Source organism: Oncorhynchus keta, chromosome 1, assembly GCF_023373465.1.
Source record: "Oncorhynchus keta strain PuntledgeMale-10-30-2019 chromosome 1, Oket_V2, whole genome shotgun sequence".
NCBI lineage: Eukaryota > Metazoa > Chordata > Actinopteri > Salmoniformes > Salmonidae > Oncorhynchus > Oncorhynchus keta.
The window spans coordinates 48,219,096-48,235,593 of record NC_068421.1 but is presented as its reverse complement, the minus strand read 5'-3'; the positions used below and the strand labels follow the sequence as shown (position 1 = coordinate 48,235,593).

General features: G+C 42.7%; 1 protein-coding gene across 8 annotated transcripts in view; it reads left to right on the top strand.

Moving 5' to 3' along the window:
• Positions 1-16,498, top strand: part of LOC118380691 (adhesion G-protein coupled receptor D2) — a 165,837-nt gene that overhangs the window by 13,145 nt on the left and 136,194 nt on the right. For all 8 annotated transcript variants that reach the window (XM_052526438.1, XM_052526461.1, XM_052526470.1 and 5 more), the window contains 3 exons: positions 7,753-7,944; positions 9,551-9,597; positions 16,129-16,434. In XM_052526438.1, the coding sequence (XP_052382398.1) occupies positions 7,753-7,944; positions 9,551-9,597; positions 16,129-16,434 (545 nt within the window). The remainder of the gene's footprint in view (positions 1-7,752; positions 7,945-9,550; positions 9,598-16,128; positions 16,435-16,498) is intronic.

Sequence of the window (16,498 nt, the reverse complement as noted above, 5' to 3'; positions counted from 1 at the left end):
TCCAGAGCCTGCATTTGGAGGTTCCATGTCTCTGTCCGGCAGCTCCCTCTTCCTTCATGAATAGGGGAGCAGATTGGCAAGTTGTAATTGGCAAACTCAGCCCAGTAATGGTTGTAAATATTTAATGTGCGTGGTAATGAATCCCACCCTTCAAAACAAACTCTCCTTTCTGACATCGTCGTCTCAGCTGCCTGGGCTCTCGTTATGGAGACCGTAGGGAATAGTGTCCCAAATGGCACCCTATTCCATACATAGTGCACTACTTTTGACCAGACCTGGTCAAAAGTAGTGCCCTATATAGGGAATAGGGTGCCATTTGGCAACAAAGGAGAACACACAGGCAGATGTTATGTCTCCATATATATCAGACCCAGACAGTACATCCTCCTTCCGTTCCTTATCGGACCATTTAAGAATGTTGACTCATTCTGACATCATGTGAAACCCAGCACATTAGGAGTGCACTTGCTTTCTTTTTCTATCAGCTTTTTTACTTCCTAAAAGCATTGCATATCCATTGCACAGCCAGAAGAGGGTGGGGCCTCCCCTCTGAGCCTAGTTCCTCTCTAGGGACTTTATTTTAACAAACCTAACGCAAATGGGCTTATGCTTAGGGTGTCCACCCTGAGTATGGAAGGTTGTGACTGAAAAATGAGACCTGATGAGTCTCTGCTTGACACTCAGCATTTAGGCGATAGATTGGGGGTAAGGCCCTGCGCTAGACTAGTGTCCTGTTCCACGGGGTGTACATCAAGCTGCCTCACGCTACAGAAACAGGAGATAGGCACCTTCCCTATGAGCCGTTTCGACTCGCACAAGCCAAGGCTCTTGCAAGACTACTTACTTACTAATTCAATGGTAAATCTAAGCGTTGGCGGTAGAGCTATAAGTCCGGGGGTGTGTCAAATATTTTTGCTATTTTCACAGCTGGAATTATGAGTGAAATAATTGACGGTGGCGCGAAAGGGCTGGGTTTTGATTAATAAACAAGTTGTAGGTGTGACAAGGGCTTGGCCACTGACTGGCCAATCAACGTATTCCATGGCTTAATACTGCATGCGATTGTCTCAAGTTCTGTATGTTATTGACTGTCTTTGCGTTTTCTTCAACTCCAATTCAGCTGGGGGCATGGACTATTCTCGTCCTGGTCCATTGTGGATTGATATTACACTTCATTAAATAGTATAGGCCACAGTAACGAGTAATAGCAACAGTAAAAAATTGTGCTGAGCAATTAACCGAAATTTCGCTCATTTACATTTTTTTAAACAACTAATTGAATGTTAGTTGTTTAAATATTTTCATTACATTTAGTTTTTTTTTGGTTGTTGAGTGCAATGTGCAGTTTCTAGCACTAAATCAGATCAAGCCTGAACTGTGAGATGTAGTAGGGAGGTGTAGTTTCCAACAGGCCAATATTCTACATAGTTTAGCAAAGAAAACATGGTAATTAACTACAATGACCATAATCCATTGCGCACCTACTTGTCTGTTCTGAGATGGAGAAGAGACAGAAAGAACTCGCAATTGAAAGGGATACAGAGCAGTTGTTCATGAGGTATCTCTACCTGAAAATACATGATCTAAGATTGATAGTTGGTATTCAGCAGTTTTAAAAGTATGTGTTTTTTACTTTGAAGAACTATTAAAAAAGTGATTTGTGTCAGACGGCATAGGCAACAGTTCTATAGAGATGAGCAGATGACTTGGAATTAAATAATAGTCTTCAAATAGGCTTAAAACAAATGTAATATACAAAACAATTAAAATATTTTATTAAAGTAAAGTAATGTGAATACATTATGGTTAATAAGTGATAAGCAGTAATGGCAGTCATTTTATTAATAGTTTCTCTGTGGGGGGGTGAAACTGAAACAGCACTCCTAAAAGCTTAGTACTAGTAAAAGAAAAATGAACATCCAGTGTTTGCTCAATAGCCTATGTTTGGATTGTTGGCAGTCAATATTGTTGTAATTGGCTTTAAAAGCCTAGCGTACATATCTTTACTCATTGCACTTCTCCTAAAATAAAAATACTAGGTTCCCGTAAAATGTATTGTATGTGTGAGGCAGGTTCTCAATAAGCAAAATATATATACTGCATTATAGCAATGGATCATTTAAATTAAGCGGAGTCAGTTCAGAAAATAAACCTGAGTGCCCCTCCTCAGGCTGACGCATCAGCTGAGATGGCATCTACTGTGTTAGAGGCAAGTATCAATCACGCCTACCTTAGTTGGCGGTCTATTTAAGCTGACCGGGTCTGCTCACTCATCCTGCTGCCACTTACTGTTACTATGTGCTGGCTTCTTGTTCCCACCATCACCCCAGCCTCTCTACCTGTTAGGTTCTGTGTTCCTGCCGGGGGGATTGTTATAGCTTACCGCACTCACTGCCTGTAGGCTATTTTATATTGATGCTTTGCTTGGACAGTGAGCTACTCTGATGGAGCAGAACCTATATTGCCAAGACTTGCACTATCCATTGCTTAATAAATGGTTAAACATATTTCTACCTGGTGTTTTCTTTCTGAAATAAGTTTGTAGGAGTGCGTCTTTGGTAACCGGATGAGATGCTCTCTTTGGAGATGGGTATGGATACTTGAAGAAGCTAAATGAAGTATGCAGGTAGGCGCATACAGTGCATTTGGAAAGTATTAAGACCCTTTGACTTTTTCCACATTTTGTCAACATTACAATCTTATTCTAAAATGGATATCATAAAAAAAAAAATCTTCATCAATCTTCACACAATACCCAATAATGGCAAAGCGAAAACAGGTTTGTAGAAATGTTAGCAAATATATTTAAAAAATATATATATACATCTTAAAGAAACTATTCAGACCCTTTGCTATGAGACTCGAAATGGAGCTCAGGTGCATCCTGTTTCAATTGATCATCCTTTCAATGTTTCTACAACTTGATTGGAGCCCACCTGTGGTAAATTCAATTGATTGGACATGATTTGGAAAGGCGCACACCTGTTTAATATAAGGTCCCACAGTTGACAGGGTATGTTGTGTCTGTTGACTTATATCTCCCTCACTAACTTTAAGCATCAAATCAAATGTTATTTGTCACATACACATGGTTAGCAGATTTTAATGCGAGTGTAGCGAAATGCTTGTCAGAGCAGCTTACTGATCACTGCACCTGTACACAGCCCATCTGTAAATAGCCCACCCAACTACCTCATCCCATATTGTTATTTTTTTTTGCTCTTTTGCACCCTAGTATCTCTACTTGCACATCATCATCTGTACATCTATCACTCCGTTGTTAATGCTAAATTGTAATTATATTTCACCACTATGGTATATTTATTGCCTTACCTCCCTAATCTTACTACATTTGCACACACTGTATATAGATTGTTCTATTGTGTTTGTTTATCCTATGTGTAACTCTGTGTTGTTGTTTTTGTCGCACTGCTTTGCTTTATCTTGGCCAGGTCGCAGTTGTAAATGAGAACTTGTTCTCAACTGGTTAAATAAACTGTGAAAAAAAAAAAAAAATGTCAGAGCAAAAACCAAGCCATGAGGTCGAAGGAGTTGTCCGTAGAGCTCCGAGACAGGATTGTTTCGAGGCACAGATCTGGGGAAGGGTACCAAAACATTTCTGCAGCATTGAAGGCCCCCAAGAACACAGTGGCCTCCATCATTCTTAATTGGGAGAAGTTTGGAACCACCTATACTTCCAAGAGCTGGCCGCCCGGCCAAACTGAGCAATGAGGCGAGAAGGGACTTGGTCAGGAAGGGGACCAAGAACCCGATGGTCACTGACAGTGCTCCAGAATTCCTCTGTTGAGATGGAGGAGGACCTACCAGAAGGACAACCATCTCTGCAGAACTCCACCGATCAGGCCTTTATGGTAGAGTGGCCAGACAGAAGCCACTCCTAAGTAAAATGCACATGACATGCTTAGAGTTTGCCAAAAAGCACCTGAAGGACTCAGTCCATGAAAAAAAAAGTTCTCTGGTCTGATGAAACCAAGATTGAACTCTTTGGCCTGAATGCCAAGCATTACATCTGGAGGAAACCTTGCACCATCCCTACGGTGAAGCATGGTGGTGGCAACATCATGCTGAGGGCATGTTTTTCAGTGGCAGGGACTGGGAGACTAGTCAGGATCGAGGGAAAGATGAACAGAGTAAAGTACAGAAATATCCTTGATGAAAACCTGCTCCAGAGAGCTTAGGACCTCAGACTGAGGCAAAGGTTCACCTTCCAACAGGACAACAACACTAAGCACACAGCCAAGACAACACAGGAGCAGCTTTGAGACAAGTCTCTGCATGTCCTTGAGTGGCCCAGCCAGAGCTCGGATTTGAACCCAATCGAACATCTCTGGAGAGACCTGAAAATAGCTGTGCAGCAACGCTCCCTGTCCAACTTAACAGAGCTTGAGAGAATCTGCAAAGAAGAATGGGAGAAACTCCCCAAATACAGCTGTGCCATGTTTGTAGCTTTATACCCAAGAAGACTCGAGGCTGTAATTGCTGCCAAAGGTGTTTCAACAAAGTACTGAGTCATGGGTCTAAATATTTATGTAAATGTGATATTTCAGTTGTTTTTTTTTCCCATAAATTTGCTCAAATGTATTAAAACCAGTTTTTATTCTGTGTCATTATGGGGTATTGTGTGTAGGTTGATGAGGGGAATAAAACAATTTAATCGTTTTTAGAATAAGGCTGTAACGTAATGACATGTGTGGCAAGTAAAGGGGTCTGAATACTTTCCGAATGCACCGTATGTGTATATTTACATTTACATTTAAGTCATTTAGCAGACGCTCTTATCCAGAGCGACTTACAAATTGGTGCATTCACCTTATGACATCCAGTGGAACAGCCACTTTACAATAGTGCATCTAAATATTTTAGGGGGGTGAGAAGGATTATTTTATCCTATCCTAGGTATTCCTTAAAGAGGTGGGGTTTCAGGTGTCTCCGGAAGGTGGTGATTGACTCCGCTGTCCTGGCGTCGTGAGGGAGTTTGTTCCACCATTGGGGGGCCAGAGCAGCGAACAATTTTGACTGGGCTGAGCGGGAACTGTACTTCCTCAGTGGTAGGGAGGCGAGCAGGCCAGAGGTGGATGAACGCAGTGCCCTTGTTTGGGTGTAGGGCCTGATCAGAGCCAGGAGGTACTGAGGTGCCGTTCCCCTCACAGCTCCGTAGGCAAGCACTATGGTCTTGTAGCGGATGCGAGCTTCAACTGGAAGCCAGTGGAGAGAGCGGAGGAGCGGGGCGACGTGAGAGAACTTGGGAAGGTTGAACACCAGACGGGCTGCGGCGTTCTGGATGAGTTGTAGGGGTTTAATGGCACAGGCAGGGAGCCCAGCCAACAGCGAGTTGCAGTAATCCAGACGGGAGATGACAAGTGCCTGGATTAGGACCTGCGCCGCTTCCTGTGTGAGGCAGGGTCATACTCTGCGGATGTTGTAGAGCATGAACCTACAGGAACAGGCCACCGCCTTGATGTTAGTTGAGAACGACAGGGTGTTGTCCAGGATCACGCCAAGGTTCTTAGCGCTCTGGGAGGAGGACACAATGGAGTTGTCAACCGTGATGGCGAGATCATGGAACGGGCAGTCCTTCCCCGGGAGGAAGAGCAGCTCCGTCTTGCAGAGGTTCAGCTTGAGGTGGTGATCCGTCATCCACACTGATATGTCTGCCAGACATGCGATTCGCCACCTGGTCATCAGAAGGGGGAAAGGAGAAGATTAATTGTGTGTCGTCTGCAGAGCAATGATAGGAGAGACCATGTGAGGTTATGACAGAGCCAAGTGACTTGGTGTATAGCGAGAATAGGAGAGGGCCTAGAACAGAGCCCTGGGGGACACCAGTGGTGAGAGCGCGTGGTGAGGAGACAGATTCTCGCCACGCCACCTGGTAGGAGCGACCTGTCAGGTAGGACGCAATCCAAGCGTGGGCCGCGCCGGAGATGCCCAACTCGGAGAGGGTGGAGAGGAGGATCTGATGGTTCACAGTATCGAAGGCAGCCGATAGGTCTAGAAGGATGAGAGCAGAGGAGAGAGAGTTAGCTTTAGCGGTGCGGAGCGCCTCCGTGATACAGAGAAGAGCAGTCTCAGTTGAATGACTAGTCTTGAAACCTGACTGATTTGGATCAAGAAGGTCATTCTGAGAGAGATAGCGGGAGAGCTGGCCAAGGACGGCACGTTCAAGAGTTTTGGAGAGAAAAGAAAGAAGGGATACTGGTCTGTAGTTGTTGACATCGGAGGGATCGAGTGTAGGTTTTCAGAAGGGGTGCAACTCTCGCTCTCTTGAAGACGGAAGGGACGTAGCCAGCGGTCAGGGATGAGTTGATGAGCGAGGTGAGGTAAGGGAGAAGGTCTCCGGAAATGGTCTGGAGAAGAGAGGAGGGGATAGGGTCAAGCGGGCAGGTTGTTGGGCGGCCGGCCGTCACAAGACGCGAGATTTCATCTGGAGAGAGAGGGGAGAAAGAGGTCAGAGCACAGGGTAGGGCAGTGTGAGCAGTACCAGCGGTGTCGTTTGACTTAGCAAACGAGGATCGGATGTCGTCGACCTTCTTTTCAAAATGGTTGACGAAGTCATCTGCAGAGAGGGAGGAGGGGGGGAGGGGGAGGAGGATTCAGGAGGGAGGAGAAGGTGGCAAAGAGCTTCCTAGGGTTAGAGGCAGATGCTTGGAATTTAGAGTGGTAGAAAGTGGCTTTAGCAGCAGAGACAGAGGAGGAAAATGTAGAGAGGAGGGAGTGAAAGGATGCCAGGGAGGCGAGTCTTCCTCCATTTCCGCTCGGCTGCCCGGAGCCCTGTTCTGTGAGCTCGCAATGAGTCGTCGATGTTTAAGGATGTGCAGTATATTTTCTGTTCAAGGCACATTGACTAAACAACTTTATGGATATGCTGCTTTGCAAGGCAAGGATAAAACAGAAAACACGTTGCTGTTTAACCAGCCTTAGTAGCCTAGGCCTAGGTTAAGGGTTGCGGAGGGCTTGATACGAAATGGAAAACAAGAAATCAGTTTTTTTTTAAACAACATCCATATTTCTACACAGGGTGGGGTCAGAAGCATGATATCATATATCTCTTCTTGTTCCATGGCACTGTGCACACGTAGGCCTAAGAAGACTCACCTGTGCGATACTGCTAAACCAGCCTTGATTAAGAGGACATGTCTTTTCCATGGGCACTGTGTGTCATGAGTGGATAGTCTGCTATTCCGCTCTCAAAATCCATGCCATTGTCAAATGCGTTACCATTAAGACCTGCTTTTGTGGGTCTTATCTTCCCATTAGCGCTGGGAAGATTGTTACTTTTGCGCTTGTTTTTAAGGACATACCTAAAATATTGACACACCTCCCACCTCAATGCAAGCGAGTTGATTTTAGACAGGTAAATTGCAGAGCCTGGAGTTAGACACTTGTCTTCCTTCTAATAAGTTTTTCCCGGACAATGTGCTACTGCTTTTGCTTGCTGTTTGGGGCTAGGACAGGTTTTAGGGCTGTATTCCAGAATTCCCGGTTGGAGGATTTCGTACCTTGGTCAATCCTTCCTGATTCTAGGAATCCTCCAACCTGGATATCTGGAAAACCTGAGAATTTTTGGAAAGTTACTGTAAGTTTGCAACCCTCGACAATTTAATGTAAAGCACTTGTGACATATAATGATTCTAAAAGGTCTTTAAAAAATGCATTTGATTGATTGATGTACAATGGACTTTTTATTTATTTTTGGCTCCCTGTTTTTTTCTGTTATTTCTTCCTTACTAGCTAACAGCAGTGAGTTGGCCGACGAGTTCCTGTACTCCCTGTTGGATTCAGATGTGGTGACATATCACAACTTCTCTGAGGTGGTGGATGCACCTCAGGCTGGAGAGTGTGTCACCTTTGACCCCCTGAGTGGAGGCTGGGGCTTAGACGTTTGTGACAGTCAGAGAGGTGCCGTCTGCCAGTTTGAGAAAGGTGATCGCTCACTGATAACAGTTAAATGTCATCGAAATATGATCTAGTTATTTCTAAGCACACACAAATCAATCAAAGGGGGAGTGCATGTTTTTTGGGGGGATTAAACAACAACATCCTATGTAAAATAAGATACAACTTTTAAAAGTTAAGCGTCACCTGTCTCAAATAGACTCTTGTTATGTTATGGTGCCAATGTAATAAAGAACTCTGGCCCTGCTTGGGTACTTTCAAAATTAAACTTAGGATGTGTTCAGAAAGGTGATGTGTTTAGAACGTTATATAAATGGGATTAATAGAGCTAGCAGGATTCCCTATTTTACATGTCAAATATTTGTTTTACACAATACATTTATATCTGGACATTCGATAACGTTGCACCCATTCAAGCAGACCCAAGTCATTCCATCCTTTAGGTAATCACAAATCTATAGTTGGTTAAGTTACGTCTACCTCCGTAGATACCTTGCTTTCACCTATCCAGTCACCTTAAAGGGGCAATCCAGGATTCAAACAACAAAGCGGTCAGCCCGCCACTTCTTTTGGTAAACAGTGTGATGAGGCTGGAGAAATGTAATTGATAGACAGAGCTATGGACGCAAGGACTGACCACCCATGAGATCAAAATGATAGTGTTAGCCATGTTTTGAAGCTATACAGTGTTTATTACATTGTTTACTTGGCATGGCATAAAACAAGCTTATATTTGGGGTTCTGATTGGGTACAACAGTTGAACTAAGCTCATGAGGCATTTACATGTTATGGATGTACCAAAGGATGGTTGTACCAGTCCCCCATTGCCCCTTAAGTCAGAAGGGGAGAAGGGAGGGGGTTGTTTTAAGATGGTCATACCAAGGATAATGTAGCTATTTGATTTCGAATTTTAGGACCTGTTTTGGTATCAAAAAAAGTACATAAAACAATTAATTGATGAAACATTAAATTTGGCCTTAATGCTATTTGCCCATAGAAACACATTGAATAAAATATTCATATATGACAAAACAGATCAACAGTCAATAAAAGAAAGTGTCTGTCCTATATCTGAGAGATATAATAAATATCAGGATTTTAGGCATCCTAGAGCAATGTGTTCGTGAGAGTCTCACGTTTCAGTATTAGTGTGTAGCCCAATCTGTTCAGACTTTAGAGACAGAAGTTGGCAGATCGGCGGAACCGACTTCAGACGAGTCTCGTGACCTTTGTGGGGGTAGTAGAGCAAAACGGAGAACACCATCGTGTTTGGGAGAGTCTCATCTGTCTATTGAGTAGTAATACATTCGGACGCTACAGATGTTTTTGTGAGAAGAGCGATTTTCGGGATGTCACATGGTCTGACAAACACCACTGTAGACACGCCACCTTCCACCGTAGATGCGGAAGACCGCCATTGGGTGGATGAAGTGATTTGAGACGGTGCCCATGCAAAAAAAAAAAACACTATATCTCTAGCTTAAACAAAATGATTTTGATGGGGATTTTTGTATTATGCTAAATATATTTCCACTGGGGCACGAACATCAACTCTGGGCGGTTGTTTATGTTTTATTCAGTATATCCTGAGATCTCATACTAACATTGTTTTGTTTACTTTTTTTATTCTAGAGGTGTTGGACATCTTCGGCTTTCCCAAGACAGCGTTTTTCATTAAGGTGAGCAAAGATGCGCTCGACTAACCCTGTAAATTGGAAGGTTCACCCAGCTGTAGCCTATTAGTTTCACGCCATTCAAATGCAGCTTTATCAGTCTGGATTCTGCGTCCAACAACCGCAAGCCAATGGCAGAATTAATATGCATCTCCCCTGGGTCATTTAGGGTTGCGTCCCAAATGGCACCCAATTCCCTATGTAGTGCACTGCTTTTTACCAGGGTCCTTAGGGCTCTGCTTAAAAGTAGTGCACTATAAAGGGCATTTGGAACACAGCCTTAAGCCTGTGTCACACCAAAGGTTTTCTGTTATATTGACAAGATAGTTGAGTGACTGCTCCCACAATGGAAATGCATGTCCTCAAAGATGGAAGGCAGGGGGGAGGTGGTGAGATCAGCTGTGTGGTGACCATTCTAGCCAGTGTGAACAACTATATTCCAATATAGTTGTTTATATGAGTGCATCCATTTATATCAGTGCATTTATAAGACAACCATTACCAAACTTATTTTCGATCAAATAAGCCTCACGTACCAAATTAGGAATTACATTTTTTGTTGTTGACCAAATTTGACACTCATTGACCTCCATTAAAATAAATCCTCACTTCGTTGTTTTATTTAGGTAGACAGATTTTGGATTGAGTAAACCCTCTTGCTTTGCAGCTTCCTCTGGTCGGTCACACAAAGCTATTTGGACACAATTTTTGTTTCAGATGCAAGTGACATCTTCTCTAGCAACTTTGCTGATACATGAAGCAATTCAAAGGCAATTGAAATTTCATGCAACATCCAATCCTGTCATACATTGGAGCTCCCGAGTGGCGCAGCGGTCTAAGGCACTGTGTCTCAGTGCTAAAGGCATCACTACAGACACCCTAGTTCGAATTCAGGCTGTATCACAACTGGCCGTGATTGGGAGTTGTCCGGGTTTGGCCGGTGTAGGCCGTTATTATAAATACAAATTTGTTAACTGACTTGTCTAGTTAAATAAAGGTAAAAATAATCAATAGTAATAATAATCACATCATGGTTTCATAAATTATTTGTTTATCCTAACGCTTGGTAATTGGAACATCCTCGATATAGACAAAATACTGGCTGAACATTTTAGCTAGCTAACCAAAATGTTGCCTATTTGCCAATCATGTTTTACCAAGCTAGCTAGCTAACCAAGCAGTTAATGTTGGACAATTTCAGTTGAAACTGGAGAGAGAAAGGTCTGGGTTCACTTTTAAAATGAAATGTATTGACCTCCAGACCATGTATATAAACCGTGACTTGCCATGGTGACTAGAATTGTTTATAGATTTCCTAAATGGCATGTCTCTTTTGTTGTAGTTTGCAGCAGCACTGACAGCTGTGTTGACATGAAAACTGGATCTGATTTCCGATTGGAATGATATGACTAGTCAAGTAAACTTGCTCACAATTTGTTCATTGAATACAGTCAGATGCAATGCAACTAGACATAGACGACGCTAAAAATGTTTACATTGTTGGAGCACTCTACGTAATCATGTCGTCCTGAAGTCTGCAACCGATGTGCTCACATTAGATGAGTTTTCTAACATTGCAACCTGTCTAGTCCCCTCCTTGACCTGCGATTTCCAGATGTGTCAGGGCCCGCCTCCTACTCTGTGTGGCTGTAGGACAAGTTGCACAAGTAGGCCTGCACAGACTACTATTTTAGCCGTCTTATGCCACGATTTTTGCTGTCCCAGACAAAATTTCCACATCGTGGCCAAATTATAATTGCAAGTCGCATCGTAGCACCCCTATCACTTCACAAGACATTTTCTGGCATGTCAGAAAAATAACCGGGACCTAAGGTGCATATCGGGAGAGTGGAAGACGCGTAGTCGCATTTCATTCACCCACTTTCATTATGCGACCTACGACGTCTTGGTCAGAGCATACGGCGTTAGAATTTATTTGCGATCCCAGAAATTTGTCGTGGCTCTCAAATCGTGGCAAAATCGCAGTTAAAAATCATGTAATGTATTATACATTACACAATGGCGTCACACTGAGCAACCCAGATCCAACTTCGTTAGAAGCAACATACAGTGCCTCCAGAAAGTAGTCATACCATAGATCTACACACAAGACCCCATAATGACAAAGTGAAAACATGTTTTGAGAAATGTTTGCTAATTTATTGAAAATTAAGTATAGAAATATCCAATTTACTTAAGTATTCACACCTCTGAGTCAATACTTTGTAGAAGCAGCTTTGGCGGTGTATAGCTCTGAGTTGTCTTGGGTGTGTCTGTATCAGCTCTGCAAACCCCGATTTGAGGATTTCCTCCCATTCCTCCTTGCAGATTTTCTCAAGATTTGTTAAACCATTACAGTCTAAGCCGGGGAGGTTAAACCATGTGGAATTGTTTTAAGAAGGTACCAAGGTACCAAAATGATCCATACCAAGGATCATTTTGCTATTTGATTTTGAATTGTAAGACCCCTTGAAGTATCAAAAAAATATATAAACAAATTATTTAATTAACATTTTTATTGGACCTTTACTGCTATTAGCCCATACAAACACATTGAATAACAGATAGTCCCCCCCCCCAAAAAAGTGTGTTTACCCCTTATTTTTGGAACTAAACAGTCTCCATAAATACTTCCATAAATGTTTTCATTTGGTACCAGGGGACCTTCAGACTAGTCTTGTGAGGCCTGTGGGCATCCTAGAGCAAAACAACTGAAATGTACGTGTTCTTTAGAGTATCACCTTTCTACAGATGGGTTATATTAGTGTAGTCCAAACTGTTCGAACACTACAGACAGAAGTTGGCAGATCGGCTGTACCGACTTCAGACGAGTTCCAAGACGTTTGTGGGGCTCGTAGACCAAAACATTCGGACACTACAGACAATTTAGTAAGAAGACCGATTTTCGGGATGTCTCATGGTCTGACAAACACCGCTCTAGCTCTATGCTAATTCAATTTCCACGGGCATCGATTCTAGGGGGTTAATTTAGATGGGGAGCGGTGGTGAACAACAATCTTCAAGTCTATCCACAGATTTTCTATGGGATTCAAGTCTGGGCTTTGATTGGGCCACTCAAGGACTGTCACATTCTTGTTCTGAAGCCATTCCAGCATTCCACCTTTTAACAAACTCCAGGCGTGCGGTCATTATCGTGGAAAATACATAATTCGTCATTCTATCCCATGTTTTACTGTTTAAAGAATTATCTTGTTATATGCTGGTGTTTTTCTAACCTGATACAACCTTTGTGGGACTTAGTCATAAGACTGGGCGTATAGCTAAGGTCAGCTTGGGAGCGGCCGCAGCATGTGACACCCCGTGGGTTTACTATCTACAGAAAGTCACATGTATGGAAACTTGCAGAAAGGAGAACATTATAGTGTTTTGCAGTTGTGAATGTCCTAACTAATTACCTTTTACACAATATCACGTGCCTTTTTCTCAGGAGTGGCTTCAGTCTGGCCACTCCAATAAAGCCCAGATTGGTGAAGTGTTGTAGAGACTGTTGTCCTTCTGGCAGGTTCTCCCATATCAGCCAAGGAACTCTGTAGTTCTGTCAGAGTCCTTCTTGCTCGGTTGTTCAGTTTGGTCAGACAGCCAGCTCTAGGCAGAGTTTGGGTATTTCCATATTTTTTTTCAATTTCACCCCGCTGGAGACCACTGTGCACTTGGAAACGTTCAACACTCTAGAAATGTTTTTTTTTTACCATTCCCCAAATAAATGCCTCATAACAATTCTATCTCAGAGATCTACAGACAGTTCCTTGGAGTAGCTGCTCTGACATGTACTGTCAACTGTGGAACCTTTCCACTGGGGCACGGACATCGATTCTAGGTGGTTTTGATGGGGAGCGGTGGTGAACAGCAGGTGTGTTCTTTTTAAATCATGTCCAAACAATTGAATTGGCCACAGGTGGACTCCAATCAAGTTGTAGCGACATCTCAAGGATGATCAAAGGAAATTGGATGCACCTGAGCTCAACTTGGAGCATCATAGCAAAGGGGTGTGAATACGTACAGTACCAGTCAAAAGTTAGGACACACATACTCATTCAAGGGTTTTTCTTTATTTTTGACTATTTTCTACATTGTAGAATAATAGTGAAGACATCAAAACTGTGAAATATGGAATCATATAGTAACCAAAAAAAAGTGTTGAACAAATCAAAATATATTTTATATTTGAGATTCTTCAAAGTAGCCACCCTTTGCCTTGATGACAGCTTTGCACACTCTTGGCATTCTCTCAACCAGCTTCATGAGAAATCATTCTTAAATGAAATAAGTTTGTGGAGATGGAAGAACCTTTCAGAAGGACAACCATCTCTGCAGCACTCCACCAATCAGGCCTTTATGGTAGAGTGGCCAGACTGAAGCCACTCATCAGGAAGTGACACATGACAACCCGCTTGGAGTTTGTTAAAAGGCACCTAAAGAACTCTCAGAACTTGACAAACAAGATTCTCTGGTCTGATGAAACCAAGATTGAACTCTTTGGCTTGAACGCCAAGCATCACGTCTGGAGGAAACCTGGCACCATCCCTACGGTGGAGCATTATGCTGTGGAGATGTTTTTCATTGGCAGGGAGACTTGTCAGGATTGAGGGAAAGCAGGAAAGGGAAAGGATTGAGGATTGAGGGAAAGAACAGAGCAAAGTTCAGAGAGATCCTTGATGAAAACCTGCTCCAATGCGCTAAGGACCTCAGACTGTTACTAAGGTTCACCATCCAACAGGACATTAACCCTAAGCACACAGCCAAGACAACGCAGGAGTGGCTCCGGGTCTTTATATTCATAAAGTCTATGAATATCATTGAGTGGCCCAGCCAGAGCCTGGACTTGAACCTGATCAAACATCTCTGGAGAGACCTGAAAATAGCTGTGCAGCGACACTCCCCATCCAACCTGACAGAGCTTGAGAGAATCTGCAGAGAAGAATGTGAGAAACTCCCCAAATATACATGTGCCAAGTTAGTAGCATCATACCCAAGAAGACTTGAGGCTGTAATCGCTGCTGAAGTACTGAGTAAAGGGTCTGAAAACTTGTGTAAATGTGATATTTAATTTTTGTCTTAAAACCTGTTTTTGCTTTGTCATTATGAGTATTGTGTGTAGATTGATGAGGTGGAAAAAATATTTAATTAATTTTAGGATAAGGCTGTAACGTAACAAAATGTGGAAAAAGTCAAGGGGTCTGAATTAGAGGTCGACCGATTATGATTTTCAACGCTGATACCGATTATTGGAGGACCAAAATAACTGATACCGATTAATCGGCCGATTCCTTAATTTTTTTGTTTGTAATAATGACAATTACAACAATACTGAATGAACACTTATTCTAACTTAATATAATACATCAATACAATCAATTTAGCCTCAAATAAATAATGAAACATGTTTGATTTGGTTTAAATAATGCAAAAACAAAGTGTTGGAGAAGAAAGTAATATGTGCCATGTAAAAATGTGCCATGTAAAAAAGCTAACGTTTAAGTTCCTTGCTCAGAACATGAGAACATATGAAAGTTGGTGGTTCCTTTTAACTTGAGACTTCAATATTCCAAGATAAGAGGTTTTAGGTTGTAGTTAATATAGTATTTATAGGACTATTTCTCTCTACACCATTTGTATTTCATATACCTTTGACTATTGGATGTTCTTATAGGCACTATAGTATTGCCAGTGTAACAGTATAGCTTCCGTCCCCCTCCTCGCCCCTACCTGGGCTCGAACCAGGAACACATTGACAACAGCCACACTCGAAGCATCGTTACCCATCGCTCCACAAAAGCCACGTTCCTTGCAGCACAAGTGGAATAACTAGTCCAAATCTAAAAGCGAGTGATGTTTGAAACAGTATTAGCGCACACCCAGCTAACTAGCTAGCCATTTCACATTGGTTACACCAGCCATTAGGCTGATAGGCTTGAAGTCATAAACAGCGCAGTGCTTGAGAAGAGCTGCTGGCAAAACGCACAAAAGTGCTGTTTGAATGAATGATTATGGGCCTGCTGCTGCTCAGTCAGACTGCTCTATCAAATCAGACTTAATTATAACATAATAACACACAGAAATACGAGCCTTTGTTCATTAATATGGTTGAATCCGGAAACTATAATCTCGAAAACAAGACGTTTATTCTTTCAGTGAAATACGGAACCGTTCGGTATTTTATCTAACAGGTGGCATCCCTAAGTCTAAATATTCTTGTTACATTGCACAACCTTCAATGTATGTCATAATTACGTAACATTCTGGCAAATTAGTTCGCAATGAGCCAGGCAGCCCAAACTGTTGTATATACCCTGACTCTGCGTGCAATGAACGCAAGATAAATTACACAATTTCACCTGGTTAATATTGCCTGCTAAACTGGATTAGTCGGCCATTCCGATTAATCGGTCGACCTCTAGTCTGAATACTTTCCAAATGCACTGTAAATAAGCCCAATAGACATTCCTATTCAAGTCAAAGTTCACTAATGTTCTAATAGTTATTTCTATGGTTCAAACCACCATGTTTTTCACCAAGGTGATTGAGGACATGAGCATGAATGCGTCGTCTGAGAAAGACTTGGTGTCGCTGAGCGGACTGACTACCGTGCTGGTCAGGGTCCTGGAGGCCAGTCCGGACATCCTCACGTCCACCGATGTCCTCTACCTCACCGAGATGATGAAACTGGAGGCCACCACCACCACCCAGGAGGTCAACCATGCCCAGGGGGGCCTAGACTCTGCCGAGGCCATGGTGTCCATTGCCACCAACTACCTGAAACTGGCCAGTCTCATCCTGGACTCTAAGAGGGCCACCCAGTGGCTAGGTCGGCCGGAGGACGTTGTACGTTTTCAGTGTTCACACGTTTATATAATGTATTACACCAGCAAACAGAACTGGTTGCAAT